General features: G+C 41.0%; 1 protein-coding gene across 1 annotated transcript; it reads left to right on the forward strand.

The window, feature by feature from the left end:
- Positions 1–702: 702 nt before the first annotated feature.
- kpna4 (karyopherin alpha 4 (importin alpha 3)) lies at positions 703–17,838 on the forward strand. The gene is made up of 17 exons (XM_085379660.1): positions 703–914; positions 2,556–2,600; positions 2,782–2,871; positions 5,619–5,648; positions 5,837–5,889; positions 8,204–8,299; positions 8,535–8,620; positions 9,281–9,367; positions 9,450–9,619; positions 10,744–10,788; positions 10,927–11,058; positions 13,567–13,695; positions 14,284–14,388; positions 14,480–14,551; positions 14,746–14,908; positions 14,993–15,087; positions 15,691–17,838. Exons 1-17 carry the CDS (start codon positions 846–848, stop codon positions 15,784–15,786), a joined length of 1,563 nt encoding a protein of 520 aa, XP_085235786.1. The 5' UTR covers positions 703–845; the 3' UTR covers positions 15,787–17,838.
- Positions 17,839–18,204: the final 366 nt, after the last annotated feature.

The raw sequence follows: 18,204 nt of genomic DNA on the forward strand, positions 1-18,204 counted from the left end.
CCATCCATTCATTCATCAACATTTCTTTAATACATATAGTAAAAAAAGCTGATCTATTACTCAGTTACTTTGGCATAGTATAATTGGCCTCGAGGAGGTCTTCAATAGTAGAAAAAGCTGTAAAAGTTATGAAAATTACGTTAAAAGTGAAAAATGTTTGCCCTCCTTCACAATTTTTAAAGCCCTCCAGTGGCTGGATTTGGACTCTTTATCGGACCTAAGTTTTACTATTCAATATACATTATTATTTAGTGTTTATTTTTAAATAGGGTATTTGTCAGTGACATATTTTAACATAATCGTCTTAGGGCCTTTTTATATGTTTATTTCAATTTATTTAATTTCGTTTGCGACAATAAAATTTGTTTTTATTCATTTATTTTAACAACTAAAAACACGTCTTTTTAGAATTGCATTTTGTTAACCTTTGTCTGTTTTTGTTTTATACCTTGTGAAGCACTTTGTGATTTTTTTTTTTTTTTATCTAGAAATGTGCTATATAAATAAAATTATGCTTACTCACTTACTATTTTTTTTATCAGTTGGCGCTAACACTGTGTGCAGTTCGTACCTCTGACGGTGCATATATATAAATATAAATTAGATATAATGATTAAGTAACTTGTAGTGAGCCCTCCACCAATGAGCGTGTCGGGGAATTCCCCACCCTTCCGCTACGCCAGATCGAGGCTGCCCTCCACCACCGGCATTCCCAGTATGCACCGCGGACTGAGCTGCGAAAAATAGTCCGCTAACGAAAGGCTGAGAAAAGGGAACCAGAAAAGGGGTAGCTCACAGCTAAATCCACGAGTTCATCTGTATTTAACGTAACCAGAAGCGATAACATGGCTGACAACGAGAAACTGGACAACCAGCGGCTGAAGAATTTCAAGAATAAAGGCCGTGATTTGGAGGTAAAAGTTGTGCCGATTGGTGTCGAGGATCTCTCTTTTCCACAGCGTCCGCCGCTCTGTTTGCCTCCAGCTTCGCTGCTCCGCTTCCCTGTGACGTCGTTTCTAATTTCTACCGATGGGAACTTTGTACCCAGAGCCCCGGCCAGGGTCTTTACATAAAGCTTATTTTAAATATTTGGCCGGGGCCGGACGACTCCCTGTCGGGTCTCACTGGTTTCGTTAACCCATGGGCCGCTTTGGCTATAAAACGCGTCAGAAACGCTAGCCTGAGTTCATCTGCTAGCCCGCTGCTAGCCAGGCCCACGGGGTACATGCTAGTTCAACTGAAGACTATCACCCCACAGATAGATTTAGCTCGGCGTGTTAGTCACCGTCTCGTCGAAAAGTTCACACACATGGCTTTCGAGCTGTTCTTTAGAACTATATAATTTATTGCTAAGACAACATGGCGGCATTTTATCGTTATTTTGATACTGCAGTTAGCTAGCCTATGCTAGCTTGGTGATTGGGGTTTGATGGTGGTACTGCTGGCTGCAGTTCCACCCATCCCCCGTCTTTATAATCAAAAACAATGGCGGAAACCAGTTAGCTGCTTTACTGGCCGGTCGCCTGAGTGTTTTAATCAAAGCTTGGAGTTGATTTTCTGTTTGTTTGCATTCTTGTATTTCGTTAATGCTAACGTTACACGTTCCGTGAAAACAGCGCGCATAGCTAAGATAACATGATTACATGAGCTGCAGATCAAAGCTACACGTTAGCTAACGTCGGATCGATAAGTTACCAGGGGAGTTGGAGTCGGGTCAGAGTGTCAGTAATGTTACCCGGCTGATATTGTTTTCAGGCGGGCTTAGTTAAGATGTATAATCAGGATATACTCATACATCCTGTTTGACAAGTCTGTGGCGCGGTAGGCCTCCGGACACGAGCTTCTCGCTTCACAACCTGCTGAAAACTTCAGTTACAAAAGCACGGTGCAGGTTTGTTATTGAAGAACACACGATTTCGCGAGCAGCAACCACAACTTATTTTCTCTTCCGCGTAGGACGGCTACTGTCGTTAGATTCAACAATCCTACTTTAAAATGTCTCTTTATGAAGATTTTATTTTAAATAAAACCCGTCCAGCTCTTAGTCATTACTTTACTATGAAGAAATATTTAAACTGCTCTCCCAAGTCTTGGCCATCAGAGGACCGAAAATAAACATTATAACCAATGTACTATTCAACAAAACGTTCCTCTTTTAGCTTTTCTCCATAAACAGTGAGTAAGACTACCGTGCATTTCTTACAAATTATGCAGTCCATGAATATTAATACAGTAGTGCAGGTTTGATCATAAAGCAGTACAACACAGCATCACAAATATTAATTACCTTTTGCAGAACTGCAGTGTTTTCATATGATGATAAAATGTTGGTTAAGTGTACCTCATCGTGTTTGTTCCTTAAAGGGAAGATCATTAATAAAATATTGTCTTTGTCAAAGAATAGAAGAATTATCTGTGTTGTTAGGGTCTTAAAGCTAAGTAATATTAGGTCAGTCACTCATTTGTAGTTTGTATGATTTGAATTGATAGAAGACAGTATAGGCTTATTAAAGCTCTCCTTCTGTATAATCTTCCCGTGCCATCTTTCCTCACAGACTATGAGAAGACAGAGGACTGAAGTAGTGGTGGAACTCAGAAAGGTAATCACATTTGTATTTTTTAAATATATTTTCCACCAATTTCAAACACTAACTTTAAGGTACATTATGTTATGGTCTGCTCTTTTATCTGCAAATCTGTGTGACATAGCATGTATGCTAAATTTCTAATTTATTTATGATGAAATTCTGTTTGAGCTTATATGAAGTATTATTTCTACAGAACAAAAGAGATGAGCATCTTCTGAAGAGGAGAAATGTTCCCCATGAGGACATCTGTGAGGACTCTGATGTTGATGGAGATTTCAGATCGGTATGTTTGTTTGTTTTTTGTTTTGTTTTTTTTTAGTTTCCCACTCAAGTCTCCTGTCATTGGGAAGTCAGGTAAACATCTTTTTTAGTTTTTGTGCGTTTTTTTTGTTTGTTTGTTTGTTTGTTTTTTAAAAGGTGGGGTGTTGTCCAAGCAGTGGGAATGACAGTCTGGGAGGAAGGTTGTCATGACTGTTTGTTCAAGGGGTTTTTGCACATGCAGGTCATCACAGTGATGAAACACTCCAGAGGTTTAGAACCTGCTGACATCTTGTTCATGTGATGCTGCCTCATTGGCTCTCCGTGCTTTACGTCAGCTCGGTGTGGCATTAGTGTGAAAAAACATGCAGTTTGTCTAGCTGTCTGCTTGTTGATGGGTTCTTCCCGAAGGAAGATACTCACTCGGTAGAATGTGTTCAACATACCTTATTTTCAGATATTTAGTTTGCTTTTTACTAAACAGTAATGCCACATTTTTATTTTATTTTTATTATGTTAACTGTGCAGTGAACACCTATTCTGTTTCCTAAAATGTATTCTAGGTAAGAAAAGGCAACATAAAAATATATGTAGTACTGTTTCAGCTGCCCCAAATCATTTTTCCCCAAGTGTCTCAGACCTGACATTATATGCTTTTTAATCTTCAGGTTAGGGGTTGGGGTCAATTTAAACAATGTGTAAATGCATGCACAGTCAAGTTAATCAGTGAAGTAAAATATCATGGTATTGGAGCCTATTAAATGACCTACATCCTTTTACTCTGTAATCAGAATCAGAATCAGAATACTTTATTCATCCCGAGGGAAATTAGGGGTTACAGCAGGCAGCACGCTAATGGCGCATGCGCACTCACAAAGGAACCTTCTGACCAACTTTACACAAACATCACATTGGGCAGACATGTCAGAAGGTAGGCTGATAGGAAAAAAACAACGAAAATACACTACATGAGGTAAGAGGAGGAGAAAAAAAAACTCCACTGACCCATTTCAAGTGGTACAGTGTTTTTGTTGGGTGATACACTAGCTGTTTGTATTTAGCTATAATGTTTTTAAGTTCAAAATACTCATCACTTTCTGGAGTGATGACAAGGAGGCAGAGAGGGCCTATCTGGACATTTCATGGTTGATTTAAAGAAATGTCATCAGCCCACTTCAGTCTCTATGGCTGTGTTTTAATAATGTTACTTCCACACAACAAAGGAGCTCTGAGACAAAGGTGACCAACAAAGCCACCTTCCTTAAATGTAAAGGGTCAGCTGATAACAAGAATATTGCTCTCGCTTAAATTTTTGCTGCTCTCATCAGTGGGCCTTGGGTCTTTTCTCTCATTGGACAGCCCTGAAATCTGATTAAACACAGAAGACATCGGGCATTTCAAGGTGTACTTTATTTTCAACAACATATTTTTCTTAACATATGTCACAAGGTGCTTTTCTGGATGTGCAAGAAGTTGGATCATCAGTTTTAAACCTTACATCAGGGGTCCCCAACCCCAGTCCACGAGGGCCGGTGTCCCTGCAGGTTTAAGATCTCACCCTGGGTCAACACACCTGAATCACATGATTAGTTCATTGCCAGGCCTCTGGAGAACTTCAAGACATGTTGAGAAGGTAATTTATCCATTTAAGTCAGCTGTGATGGATCGAGGACACATCTAAAACCTGCAGGGACACCAGCCCATGTGGACTGAGATTGGGGACTCCGCCTTACACCCTGAGAAGCTTGAAACTATCTGCAATTGTCTCAGTAACCATCTTGTTGTATAGGCAGTGTTGGCTCACGCTTCATGTTTTGTGCTAACGGTGTCACACAAAATGGATCCATCATGTCTGGATTTGGTGGCATCGCTGGGTTAAAATGGCCACTCAGCAGTTCAAAATTGCAATCACTCTGACGACCTCATAGTGTTGAGAAAGCTAACTCGGAGTGAGCTGCTTAGCAGTAGATCAACAGTGACATGCTGCTCTGACTCACTGCAAAACATTACACTGGCCTTTGTGAAAGTCTGCTTTAACTACTCATCACACCAGTGATAGTGGTTTTAAGGTTTATTTAATTGTTTCCTTAAGGATGCTTTTTGTTAGCTTCTGCAGAATAAGTAGTTTGGACCTTACGACTGAATCCTCTTTCCCTCAGCTGTTCCTTTCATTATTCTTGTCTCAAGTATTTTTAATATCTCTAGGTTGGAGTTGCCTCTTTAATCATCTGCCCAGACATCGAATGTAAATACAACATCATAAATCTGCTTCACTCAGAGATGCTAGGATTTTTTTTTCTGGTTTCCACTCGTGCTGCATAAATTAATCAGAGGTATCTTACAATAAGTTCAGCCACTCAGGGCCTACGTTTGACTCTGAACTTCATGTAGGGTGAGGGTGCCAATTGGCATTTTGTCATGGTGAATGACGGCCTGCACGTCCAGCTTGCTGACTGTTACACCGTAACACCAGACTGGTTCAAGCGAGACTCCTGACGTCATTTCTCAATCCCCCAGCCTCCTCTCGCTGTGTCAGCTGGTGCTTTAGACTCTTTCCTGTCTAACAGTTTTCACATATAAAAACAAGAAGCTAACAGATGTCTGCTCGCTGTCCTTCTGATAACTCACTACATGCCTTTAATAGTGCTGTTTGTTTTTTTACACATTGGGTTTAAAATGTTTTCTTTTTCTGTTACACAACCTGTATGTTTTTGTACTTTTGGGTTTACGTGTTTAACAGAGTCCTAATCTTTCTGAAATCTTCTTCTTCAGCAAAACACCTCTCTTGAAGCAATAGTACAAGTAAGTGCTATATTTCCTTTCCTGTTATTTGAATGATTAATTACAAATAACAAATGTCCTTTAAAGTCTGCTTAATGTCTTATAATATACTCCCTCTAACTAAAAATATAGCAACACACATTGTTGCTATAAAATAAATATGTTGATTGTTGTATTGTGCGTGATTCATTTGTATTTTCTTTTTTTAGAATGCTACCAGTGATAACCAGGGCGTCCAGCTGAGCGCTGTTCAGGCCGCCAGGTAAAAACACACACACACACTTGGCCTGCCTCAGGACGGACCCTGATAACTATTCTTTCTTTTACATCATGTTGCAAATAGAAACCACTGCACATCAACATCTAGGGGGAAAAATGCTGTCCCCTACTACTGTTTGTGGAGTTTTCACAATAAGTGAACTTCACCGACTGACAGAGCTCTGTCTTGGCGGTCTTTCTGGTTGAAATTGCTGGTTCTTTGCAAAATACAACTTCAGTGTTTTGTTTTCTGGGGCGAAGTGTTTGTTGTTTTTTGGTGATCGTGGCTCAAGAGTTGTGAGTTTGCCTTGTAATCGGAAGGTTGCCGGTTCGAGCCCCGGCTTGGACAGTCTCGGTCGTTGTGTCCTTGGGCAAGACACTTCACCCGTTGGTCAGAGGGCCCGGTGGCGCCAGTGTTCGGCAGCCTCGCCTCTGTCAGTGCGCCCCAGAGTGGCTGTGGCTACAATGTAGCTTGCCATCACCAGTGTGTGAATGGGTGGATGACTGGTTTAGGGCTGCCACGATTTGTCGACTAGTCACGATTACGTCGACTATCAAAATCGTTGACGACTGATTTAATAGTCGACGTGTCGTTTGAAACTTTGTACGATCACAAAAGACGCAGGAATAAGTGGCAGGATTTAAGAGTGTAATAACGGACTGAAACAGAAGATGGCAGCATTGCATGTACAAGGATGTCAGCTACCGTTAAACCCCGAAGAAGAAGAAGCAGCTGTGTCCCAGAATTCATAGCGCGGCCCAGCGCAGTTTCCAACAATGGCGGCAGCTAGTTAGTTTTAATGTTACTCGTATTATTCTTTCTGGGTCACAAAATAAACGTTTAACATATTTTCAGGCGAGAATGTAGCTGTGTAAACCTCAAATATCTGCTCAGTTTATCAGGACACCACATATTTTCAAAAGCGCTCCGACGTTTTCGGAGACATCTGTTACCCACTAGCTCGTTAGCGAGCCGGGGGCTAGGCTCACTAGCGCCGTGAGAACACCGGACTCCCCGCAAATCGTTTTCAAACCCACCGCCGTCTTTCGCTACTCAGGTTAAATATATATGAGTCACTTAGATAACTTAAAATGTTATTGTTTGGCTTTTTTTTTTTTAGTATTTTATTTGTTCCTGAGTAAATCAGTTTGTCTGAGATTAAAGTTATAGTTTTTACACAGCTGAATAAACGTCAAGCAGACAGCTGATTATCAGAAGTGTGAGATGCTCCAGAATATACTCCAGTGTCCTGTTATATTTTAGATAGCAAGGAGTTTATTAAACTTCACCGAAACAATCTGCAAATTTCATTAAAATTTAATAAACTATCATCTTGTCTTTATTTTTAGTTAGCACCTTAAACACTTAAAGCTGTAAGCTAATGATAGTTATATAAGAGCAGATGCTGCTGGTGCAATAAGCTGTAGTTTTACGTCTAATGGATGGATGATCTGATTAGTCGACTAATCGCAAAAATAATCGGTGACTAGTCGACTATCAAAATAATCGTTTGTGGCAGCCCTAGACTGGTTGTGTAAAGCGCTTTGGGGTCCTTAGGGACTAGAAAAGCGCTATACAAATACAGGCCATTTGCCATTTTTAGTTTGTTTTTGTTTGTTTTTTTTCTTCCAGCTTTGCTTGACAGATGCGATTCAAGAATAAGCCAGCTCTGTCTAATTAATGGACATTGTAAATGGCTCTGCAGCCCAGTCATGCAGCATAAGGTAGCTGAAACAAATTCACGTGCTGGGAATCTTTTTTTTTTGTTTGCTCGATGTTAGACGTGCCGGGAAATGCATCGATTTTGTTTTCAGTTTTGTTTTTGACTTTCAACTAATATGAAAACAAGATAAGATATCGAGATAAAATTGTTACGGTGCCACATTCTGTTTCACAATACCGCTTTTCGGTTTCGCTACAAATCTACAGCACCACGTGCTGTTACAGACGTCAGAGCTGTGAAGCGTTTAATTCAGCTTGCATTAACAGTGTTCTTAAAATATTAAAGAAATTAAAACGGCACCTCCCCCCCCCCCCCCTTTTTGTCTTTAAAACAACAACAACCCAGATGCATGATAAGAGTACACGTGTTAGCTTTCAAAATAACGTTGATTATTTTAGGTGATAATCGGGGTGACGTCTCCTTGGAGTCACTGATATTGTGATTGACTTGCATTCTCAAGATACTTGAAATTCTTGAGCTGTTTCTCTCTGTGCTCAGTCGCTTCAGCTTGGTGTTTGTGTGTGGGGTTTTTTTGTGTGTGTGGTTGTGTGAGAGAGAGAGTAATTGTCTTTTGTTTTCTCTTTGTTTTTGTAGAAAATTGTTGTCCAGTGACCGTAATCCTCCCATAGATGACCTGATTAAGTCTGGGATCCTTCCTATCCTGGTGCATTGCCTGGACAGAGATGACAAGTAAGCCAGCTGTAGCTCTTGTTTGCCTGCATGTAGCGTTGAGTTTGTGTTTTAGCGCACCCTACATCCAAACAACGTCACAGATGTGCAAATACATTTTAGTTTTCACTTTCCAGGAATGGTGGAACATAATCGGCTCATTAGTATTCTTTCTGTTCATTAGTACTCTTACTGTTAAACACACTGACACAATTATGCTCACTCCTATAATTGCCTCTTCTGCACCTTTCCACAGCCCCTCTCTCCAGTTTGAGGCCGCCTGGGCTCTAACCAACATAGCCTCTGGGACCTCAGAGCAGACTCAAGCTGTGGTCCAGTCTAGTAAGTTTCACTTCTCTTTCTTAGCTTTATCTTGCTTTACTCTGTAATGTGTCTTTCTTAATCTAAATTTAGCCTGGGAGATAATAAGGTGGTAAAATTAACTTTTGAGAAATCAAGATTTTTATTGCAGTTAAAGACTTTTGACGAGGTGAAGACTTGTGCAAATTTCTGTAATATAAAATACTAGTATAAGTACTAGCGACCTCAGTAATTTGGAAAACACAGATTGTAATGGGTAATTCCGCATTTGTAAAGATTTACTTTGTGATATTGGTTTAATTCTACTTGTAAAAGTGGAATTGTGCTGTTTTCCTTAGGCCTGAGATCGGTTGGAGGTGCCCTAACAACCATTAGTCGCTAGGAAAAATGTGTAGCCCCTGACTGGTTTCATGGCCTGTGTGACCCGGGCCTTATCAAAGCCGCCTTCTTAACCACGTTCTTTGTTTCTTGGTGTCATGACCTGTTTGTGGTTGATCACATTAAACGGCAGTGCTTATCATTACAGTACATACAGTCCCAATCATTGATGCATTATGCAGTCTTAACAGCAACATTTAGTCATCTTAATCAGGTTTAAAAGTGCTTTCTTAGTTAAGATCTTACAAATTTCTTTGTTTAGTCAGTGATTAATTTTTTTATAATCTGTTTTCCTTTGTTTAGACGCTGTGCCGCTCTTCTTGAGGCTGCTTCACTCTCCTCACCAGAATGTGTGTGAACAGGCCGTCTGGGCTCTGGGAAACATCATAGGTGAGCTGCAATGAACAGAATGAACGGGACTGCGTTAGAAATTAATCCTCATTCGGTCCTAAAATCTGTGTGTTCTTTCCAGGTGATGGCCCTCAGTGCAGAGATTATGTGATCAGCTTGGGTGTGGTGAAGCCCTTGCTCTCCTTCATCAGTCCCTCCATCCCCATAACCTTCCTCCGCAATGTCACTTGGGTCATGGTCAACCTTTGCCGTCACAAGGATCCTCCACCACCCATGGAGACAATCCAGGAGGTATGTGGAGAGAGTGCATGTGCTTAGGGGTGTAGGAATGCACTGTCATCATTTGGTTTTGCGTTTTTATTCCCTCATTTATACCAAGAGCAAAAAACATTTGAGGGTCTTTGAATTTTAACATTGAGACGGTGCAAAATAAACTTGAACCATCGACCGCTTCATTTATGGACGTCTTAACTTATTTGTGTTTCTATTTGCTGGCTGTACCTTTATGTAGAAAAGCAACCTCACCTATGTCCTTGATGTTACCACAGTTAATGCTTTGCTTGTGGGTTTAAAAACACCTTCAATAGTTTGAAGTCTTGTTGAAGAAAAACATGATGACCATTTAGTAAGTTATGGGTCATAAACTGGAGACAAAAAGGGGGCGATAAATAGCAGGCAGCTCGAGACTTCAATAACATACAGGTGATGTCACAGTGGTTATGTCCATCCTTTATATACAGTTTGCAGTATGTGCAGTTACAAGTCCTGAAAAATGGGTTGAAAATATTAAGGTGTAAGGGAAGCCAGCATTTATATAGACCAGGTTGGGGGAACTCCAGGCCTCAAGGGCCGGTGTCCTGCAGGTTTTAGATATCACGCTGGGTCAACACACCTGAACCAAATGATTAGTTCATTACCAGGCCTCTGGGGAACCTCAAGACATGTTTAGGGGGTAATTTAGCCATTACAATCAGCTGTGTTGGATCAAGGACACATCTAAAACTTGCAGCCCTGGAGTTCCCCACCCCAGGTATAGACATTTGAACTGTCTGATCCATCTAAATGTATCAGGGAGTATCAAGTTGGACGTTGGGACAGTATGTCAGCAATGGATTGTGGCAGATAAACTGATTTAAGTCCGCATCTGTGAGACTTCATGTCCTGTTCAAGTGTTAGATGCAAGGCACACAGTGCAGAATTCAGTGAGCCTGTGGTTAGGTGAGGCCAGTCAAAGGACAGCAGCTTTGTTTTAGTTATGTGTTTTAATCAGGTGATTCAGAGAAGAGTTGTCAGAAATTATAGTGGTTAATTACGTCAATGCTGCAGCTATGATCAAACTTGAATCATGCCAGGAACTTTACTTGTGTTTTCACTCTCATTTTATCCACCTCGTAACAGTTTATTTTCTTTCTCAGATATTGCCAGCTCTCTGCGTTCTGATCCACCACACTGACGTCAGTGTAAGTACCCAGAACTGTCCTACGTAACCACGATGCACACTGGCTTCCCAGTTCCAGCTAAATTATCCCTGTCGAATCAAGTTTACACAGAAAGCAAAATGTATTCATTTGAATCTTTTCTTTCTTTGCTACCTCCAGATCTTGGTAGACACAGTGTGGGCTCTGTCCTACCTGACAGATGCTGGGAACGAGCAGATCCAAATGGTTATTGACTCCGGCATTGTCCCACATCTGGTACCTCTGCTCAGTCACCAGGAGGTTAAAGTTCAGGTATGGGAAAAGGGCATGGGGGTGTTTTTATGTCTAATTAAACCTAAATTGGGTATTGTTTTTAAAAACCCCATTGATGCAGAAGAATTAACCAACATCATGTGAAGATTAGCGCTGCATTCAACCAAAAAATATCTTGGTTGACTGAAATTTTACCCGCTCTTCAAGTTATTAAACAGTTGCACAGAGAAGTAAACTTTCACATCACGTTTACATTAAATAAATCCGACTCAGTTGTCTGTGTTCCCTCTAAAGCTCCTTTCGAGTGCTCCCTTATTCACTCAAGTTTTACATCGGATGCTTTTCCTGACACAACCACTCTAAGTGTTGTTATAACTTATGAACAAAGATTAAAAAACAAGATTTGTGATACATTAAATCACTCTTACCAAGTTATCTAAAATGATGACAGATTGGGATCCAACCAGTACTCATCCATCTGAAAATAGACCTGCATTAACTGGTAATCCTAGAAGAACAGACTTTGGACTTCATGTCCAGAACAAACTGTTAGACTATTGCTGTTGTGATTTCTCGTTTACATGAGAGAGGAGGCTTTAAGTCCTGCTTGGTCTGTGTGTCGCTGAGACATTGAAACAGTGATGCTGACCAAACGCACTAAAAGATGTCAGTTCTGAGCATTAAATAAGAAGTTAGCAGAAACTAACCCACATAGGTTAGCATGCTGCATTAAAGCTATGTGCTTTGTTGCTTGTCAACAACCCAAAACATCTTTGACATGTTATCAGTTACTCTGAGACAGCATAAACAGCCTGCACTTTTAAAAGTATTTGGCAGTATCTAGGTTCGGGTTGGTTTCAAAACGCATAGCTTGTTATTAGAGATGGCACGATGCCACTGTTTTATGTCCGATACCGATATCATAAATTTGGATATCTGCCGATACCGATATGAATCCGATATAGTGTTTTTTTTAATCAATAAAACTGTTTTGTTTTGTTTTTTTTATATCCTGCTGCTTTTTGTATAAGTTCATACTCAAGTAAAAAAAACAAACACTAAAGCTATTCTGTTATACCTGTATGTAAAAAATACACTGCATCCAAAATATTTCATAGTTCAGCAACACTGATCAATCTAATAAACTTAAACCTGCACCATCCTCCCTATTCTGGTATTTTAAAGAGTACTTAGCAGAAATATTAAGCAACCTAACTAATAGCAAGAAAGAAAAAAAAAAAATAGGGAACCACCCCCCACTCTCCACCTCATGATGCTTAATCGACGTAATAAGCTTTAATTTGATGCAGTGTGGAAAAAAAAAAATGCACAGAAATCAATTATTTTTCAAGAGTAATTTAATAGATTCAACATCTTTCTTCAACAGAACTGCAGACTGCACAGATGGTACCTCCCCAAAGGAAAAAGTACTATAGCTTACTAGGGTATATTAGACTTAATAGTTATTATATACAGTAATGGACTTCTATACATTTTACATCACATTAAAACTTTGGGTGTAAGATTCAGATAATTATTTATTAAAAGCTAGACATTTTAAATGAGAATAAGAAAGAAAAGTATGTCTTTGTGCCCCCTTTTCCCTGTTCATGCCCTATCGGCCCCCCTGGCTAAACTTTGCTAGATCCGCCCCTGCACAGTTACCAGCCGTCAGCTACAAAAAGATCCTCGAGTAGAAAGTAATATTAAATACATTCTAACAACAGCTTATCAAGCTTAAACGTGCTGCTGTTGTTCAGCCGCTGGTTTCCTCTTTCTGGTGCAAAGTGGGCCAAAAACAAACAAGAGAGACGGACTCCCGACAGAAAAGCTGATCATTGATCAGTTTCATGATTGAAGTAGCAGCAGGAGAGGGAGGGAGAGAGAGGCAGTCGCTCCATATATCGGTTGTTAAGCTTAACGCGGGAATGCTTTACAAACATTCAGAGATGAACTTGCACACCTGCTTTACTTCTCTCTGGGATAACTTCCTTGGAGATGAAATGCCGGATTGCTAGCGAGGCTACAAATACACACAGCCCTCTATCACGTGAGCACACTGCTCCGACGTGCTACGGTTATGAGCTGAGTTACACCATGTCGCAAGTTTTTTGAGGTGCTTTTTTTGATATTTAATGGATTGGATTACATTTTTTATTTCCCTCCGATATCCGATCCAGTAATTTACGTCAGTATCGGACCGATACGTAATATTGGATCGGTCCATCTCTACTTTTTATAGACCACCAATGGCAGCTTGGGTTGCTTGGGATTATATTGACCAACCAAGCAATATGGACGATCCAGCCAGAGTACCTAAAATGTAAAAATCATAAAATACTACTTCTGTTATCTCAACACTGGAAACATTAATAATTGTACTAAGTGAAGCAAAAATGTGGTGATAATTCTTCTTTTTAACTGCTCTTACTGTTTAACTCCAGTGAGATTTGTCTTAGTTTCTTTGTGCTACAAGCATATTGAGTATTACGAAAGAAGTCTTCTTTGTATGTGTCATCATCAAACACGCTTCCTCTCCACATGCAGACCGCTGCCCTGAGGGCTGTTGGGAACATTGTGACCGGCACAGACGAACAGACCCAGGTGGTGCTCAACTGTGACGCCCTCAGCCATTTCCCTGCGCTCCTCACCCACCCAAAGGAGAAAATCAACAAGGTAACGTTCTCCGACTGTTTGTAAGAAACACACAAACTTTGTCAGTCATCTGGAAGTGATGAAAACAGAGACGTTGTGCAAGTGAGTGCTGCGTGAAAGGAAATAGATGGGGCAGATAGCTGAGAGCAGGAATTTAAAAGGTGCAGAACCACAAAGACGAAGAACCGAAGAGGACGCCAACAACTTTATACCTTCAATTAGTAGCATAGATTAGGGGTTTGATAAGGGGTAGTAGTGTGTGTGTGTGTGTGTGTGTGTGTGCGCGCGTGTGTGATACATGGGTTGGTGGAGAAAGGGTGCTGAAGACCAAGCGTCTCTGCTGATATCGGAGTGCATCTGAGACCAGTTACGTAAAAAAAGAGGCCTCCTTTTTGTGACTGGTCGATGATTAGAGCCTCAAAGTCACCCTCTCCCCGCCCACTGCACTGTGTCTCAGCCGGGGGTCAAAACTCTGTTTCGACCCCTGGGTTCTGATCCAGCTCTCACTTGCTTTGTGATCAAACATACACTGAATCTCTGTGACACAGCACATCATTCTCATGAGAGAAAATCATCACTAACTCTTGTGTTTATGCTTTTGTCCTGTAGGAGGCAGTGTGGTTCCTGTCCAACATCACAGCAGGTAACCAGCAACAGGTGCAGGCCGTCATTGACGCCAAGCTGGTTCCCATGATCATTCACCTGCTCGATAAGGTTTGTATCCATCTTAAATTGATCCTGTTTAATTACTTTCAGAGAGCTTCTGGGTGATGGATGGGTTGCTTACATTGAATGTATGTTTTAGGGTGACTTTGGCACTCAGAAAGAAGCAGCCTGGGCCATCAGTAACCTGACAATAAGCGGGAGGAAAGATCAGGTAAGCCTCTCCCAAACACATGAAAAGTGTACAAGAAATGGGAAGTCAGTGGTATGGAAGTTCTGTAAACATAGAACTGAAATGACTTCATAATATTTGCTGCTTTAAGCTTAATCATTTTCATTGATGTGTAAAATGCTCTTCCTTTTTTAACGCGGTGAGTTATTGATAGTGCATCTCTGTGTCGTCTTCAGGTGGCACACCTGATCGAGAAGCAGGTGATCCCTCCATTCTGCAACCTGCTCACAGTGAAGGACGCTCAGGTTGTGCAGGTTGTTCTCGATGGCCTCAGCAATATCCTAAAAATGGCTGACGATGAGGCAGAAACTATTGCTAACCTCATTGAGGAATGCGGAGGTCAGTGTCACCTTTACCATCACAATTGTTGGTCTTAACTTGTTAACATCAGGTGTTAATGTGTAATTGTTTTTTGTTTCACAGGTCTGGAAAAGGTGGAGCAACTGCAGAATCATGAAAATGAAGATATCTACAAATTGGCATACGAAATTATTGATCAGTTCTTCTCATCTGATGATGTAAGTTACTTAGGATATCTGCAGTTTTTTTTTTTTTTGTTTAGGCTTTCAAGTGATTTAAAAAAAAGTCTTCACACTGATCAAATGAAGATGAACAGGTTAGCTCTGAGTTGTCACAAATGGGGCTCCAGTTTCGCCCTTTCCACTGTACTTTGAGCCACAAATCATAGTGTAAGTCTGAAAATGGATCCTGCCCAGTGTGGCTGTCCAAACTGCTAATTTGATTCGGGTCAGCGGTCTGAATCACTGTCAGCTTTAGGTCGTTACCATGGTGCTGTCATACCACAAAGCAAGGTGGTTAATCAAAGGAGAAGTGCCAAAGTGATTGTTTGTATTGACAGTTCTTCTATTTAGGATGTAGATAAACTTTAATATCCCTGAGGAGCAAGTTGGCAAGACAGCCCACTTCCAGAAACCCAGAATCACATACCAGAATTCACAAAGTTAACTTCAATAGGTAGAGCTACGTAGACCCACTTTCTTTAGAAAGCTGCTGATGGTCCCTGGCTCAGGAACAGCGGCTGGCTATCGTCTTGACCCTAACGCCTCGTCTGCTGACTGTCCGCGCAGTGTTAATGCTCCTTTTACTCGTCTGTCTTTCAGATCGATGAAGACACCAACCTGGTCCCGGAGGCCATCCAGGGCGGAACTTACGGCTTCAACTCAGCCAACGTGCCAGCCGAGGGATTCCAGTTCTAGACGGCATCTGGGGTATTCTGGAGTTTTGTTCACGATGCAGCACTCTGTTCAACATATAAAAAATTAGGAGAGAAAGGGCGAGAGAGAGCGAGTGTGAGAAATTTGATCCATTGTGCTTGGCTCGTGGGATCCATGGCTGCATCTTATCTGAAAGAAAAATATGTGGATTTCATTTGGCATTCCAGGGGAACCAGCCCAAATGAAGTTTGAGATGGCGAGTGGGTGCGAGTGAGAATGAGTGGCTACATGTTGCAAAAAAAAGCAAAACATCTACATCGAATGTGTTGAGAGACATGCCGACATAACTTGTGTTATTGGAGCTGTCGTCCTCGGAAAACTACTTCAAATGACAAGAAAAACGAAAATAAGAAAAACTCCATGTCTGCCCAGGGAGAACCAAGGACATTAAAAAAAAAAAAGAAAATCAAGTGATCTTGAAATATTACAATACAGCAAAATGCAGAAATGATTATAACTATGATTATGAACTGAGATGAACAACGAACCATCACAATTCTGCGGTCCTCCGACTAGAGAGGGCGCCAGCCTCAATGTGCCCCTCCCCCAATCGGCCACGCTATCAGACATGTGTGTGAATGGGACCCATTGTGTACGAATGTCTGGACTCAGCGCTGAGGAGCCAGGTTCATCTCCTCCAACGAGACGCCCCCCCACGCGGGGCGCAGTCCTCTCCCCCTGGTGGGCGGGGCCAGGAGTCCGGCTGCGCGTGTTCGCATGTTGCGAGAGAGTGGACGGATGAGTCGTGTGTGCTTGGCTGCGTGCGTGAACTGGGAGTGTGCGAGACTGGGTGAGAACGCATGCAGAGATGAGGAAAAATGAAAAAACAACCAACAACAACAAAAAAAGATACAAAAACATCTGAAGAGAAAAGAAAATTGCAACAATGAGGTTCGCAAAGGTTTCAGGAAGAAATTCTGCCTTTGAGAGGCTGATCTGCGAAATCCCTGAAAGAAGGAACTGTGGATATGAGAAAACCATCGTCGTCACCAGGATTTTGTTTTTGATTTATTAAGTTAGTATTAATTGACACTGGACAATGTTATTGGCAGGTGTGGAGCAGCAGTGCATTGTATTAAGATGCATTTGGTGGCTTTTGGGCTTTTTTTTTTTTTTTTTGCCTCCAGTGTATTTTCTTTTTCTTTCTTTTCCTTTTTTATGACTTTGTTTTCCAGCTTTTAGTTTCATATCGCTTCTGTAAAGGTGATTGATGACCATCGTACTCCATCCTCACACCACATCCCTAACCTACACACCAGATATGGGCTTGATGCTGTGAAATTGTTGACACCTTCACTTTATAATCAACCAAATGACCTGTTCCTCCTTGTAACTCCTTTATTTTCCCCCACCCCTTTTCCCTTCAATTAACAGCAAAATCACTGCTTTGCAGTACTGTTGCCATAGCTTTGATTGTCACCAAGGGAGAAGAGGACAATGGCCATTTCACGTAGGATTGTGAATCATAACCTTTGCATGTACTAAACTATAGCACAGTTATTTTTTTAGGGTATTTTAGTTTCCTTAGGCTGTGGATACAGTGTAATTTTCATTTTAAGTAAAACTGTGCTTAAATGTTACATGTTTCTCCTTCCCCTTTTCCCTCACTAGTGTCTGATTTGCTAAATAATCTATATGGTTTTTGCACATGTATTGCAAAGTGAGGCCTGACGTCTTTCTGAAGGTGTGCTGGCGGGTTTTTATAGGTTTTGACCTGCCAGCAAAATCTCAATATGCATCACTCACTCAACCACAATCTGTTGTCTTTCAAGAGTAATCCAAGGATACTTTTTAGTGAGAAATTGAGTTTATTTCAGGTGGTTTAACCTCCCCCACTTTTTTTTTTCTCTCTCAAGGTCAGAGGGTGTCCCACACATCAGACTGGAGTATGTGGGTTTTCCTGAATAATATATAAACCCATGAACAAGTTTGCTGTAACTTTAGTACCTGAGTCCTTTAGCCTCATTACTCCCCTTTCCTCTTTCTGCCAGCTAGGTGTACTACCCCTTTAATTTTTTTTTTTTTTTGTGTTAACTTCAAACACTGTAGTAATGATTACACATTGTGCTCATAAATAAGCCTTCTGTTTGAACATAGGGGTATTTTTTTTTTGCAGCATTCCTTGTTAGCAAACGTGGTTTCAAATTTAAAATTACGACTGGGAAAGAAAAAATAAATAAATGAATGAGGTGGCTTCCCCCCCAAAAGCAAACTCATTTTTCGGGGGAGATAGGCTACAGGATAGGTTGTCTTCGAGAAAATAAATAGTGAAACCCAAATCGAGAGACTGCGTGTGTGTGTGTGTGTGATCTGTTGTGTGTCCCTGATAATGTCTTCGCTTCTCCTAACGGTTACAATTTTTCAAATTAGGGGAAAATCGAGTCCTGATTGGCCAGAGAG

Source organism: Rhamphochromis longiceps, linkage group LG14, assembly GCF_057381845.1.
Source record: "Rhamphochromis longiceps isolate RC_006_pf linkage group LG14, R_longiceps_female_GT1.1, whole genome shotgun sequence".
NCBI classification, from domain to species: Eukaryota; Metazoa; Chordata; class Actinopteri; order Cichliformes; family Cichlidae; genus Rhamphochromis; species Rhamphochromis longiceps.

Bases quoted from the DNA above. Each gene is read 5' to 3' on its own strand.
- kpna4 (XM_085379660.1), top strand. From the start codon at position 846: ATGGCTGACAACGAGAAACTGGACAACCAGCGGCTGAAGAATTTCAAG. The intron at 2,601-2,781 runs GTAATCACATTT...TTATTTCTACAG, and splicing joins TAGTGGTGGAACTCAGAAAG to AACAAAAGAGATGAGCATCT. The intron at 5,890-8,203 runs GTAAAAACACAC...TTGTTTTTGTAG, and splicing joins AGCGCTGTTCAGGCCGCCAG to AAAATTGTTGTCCAGTGACC.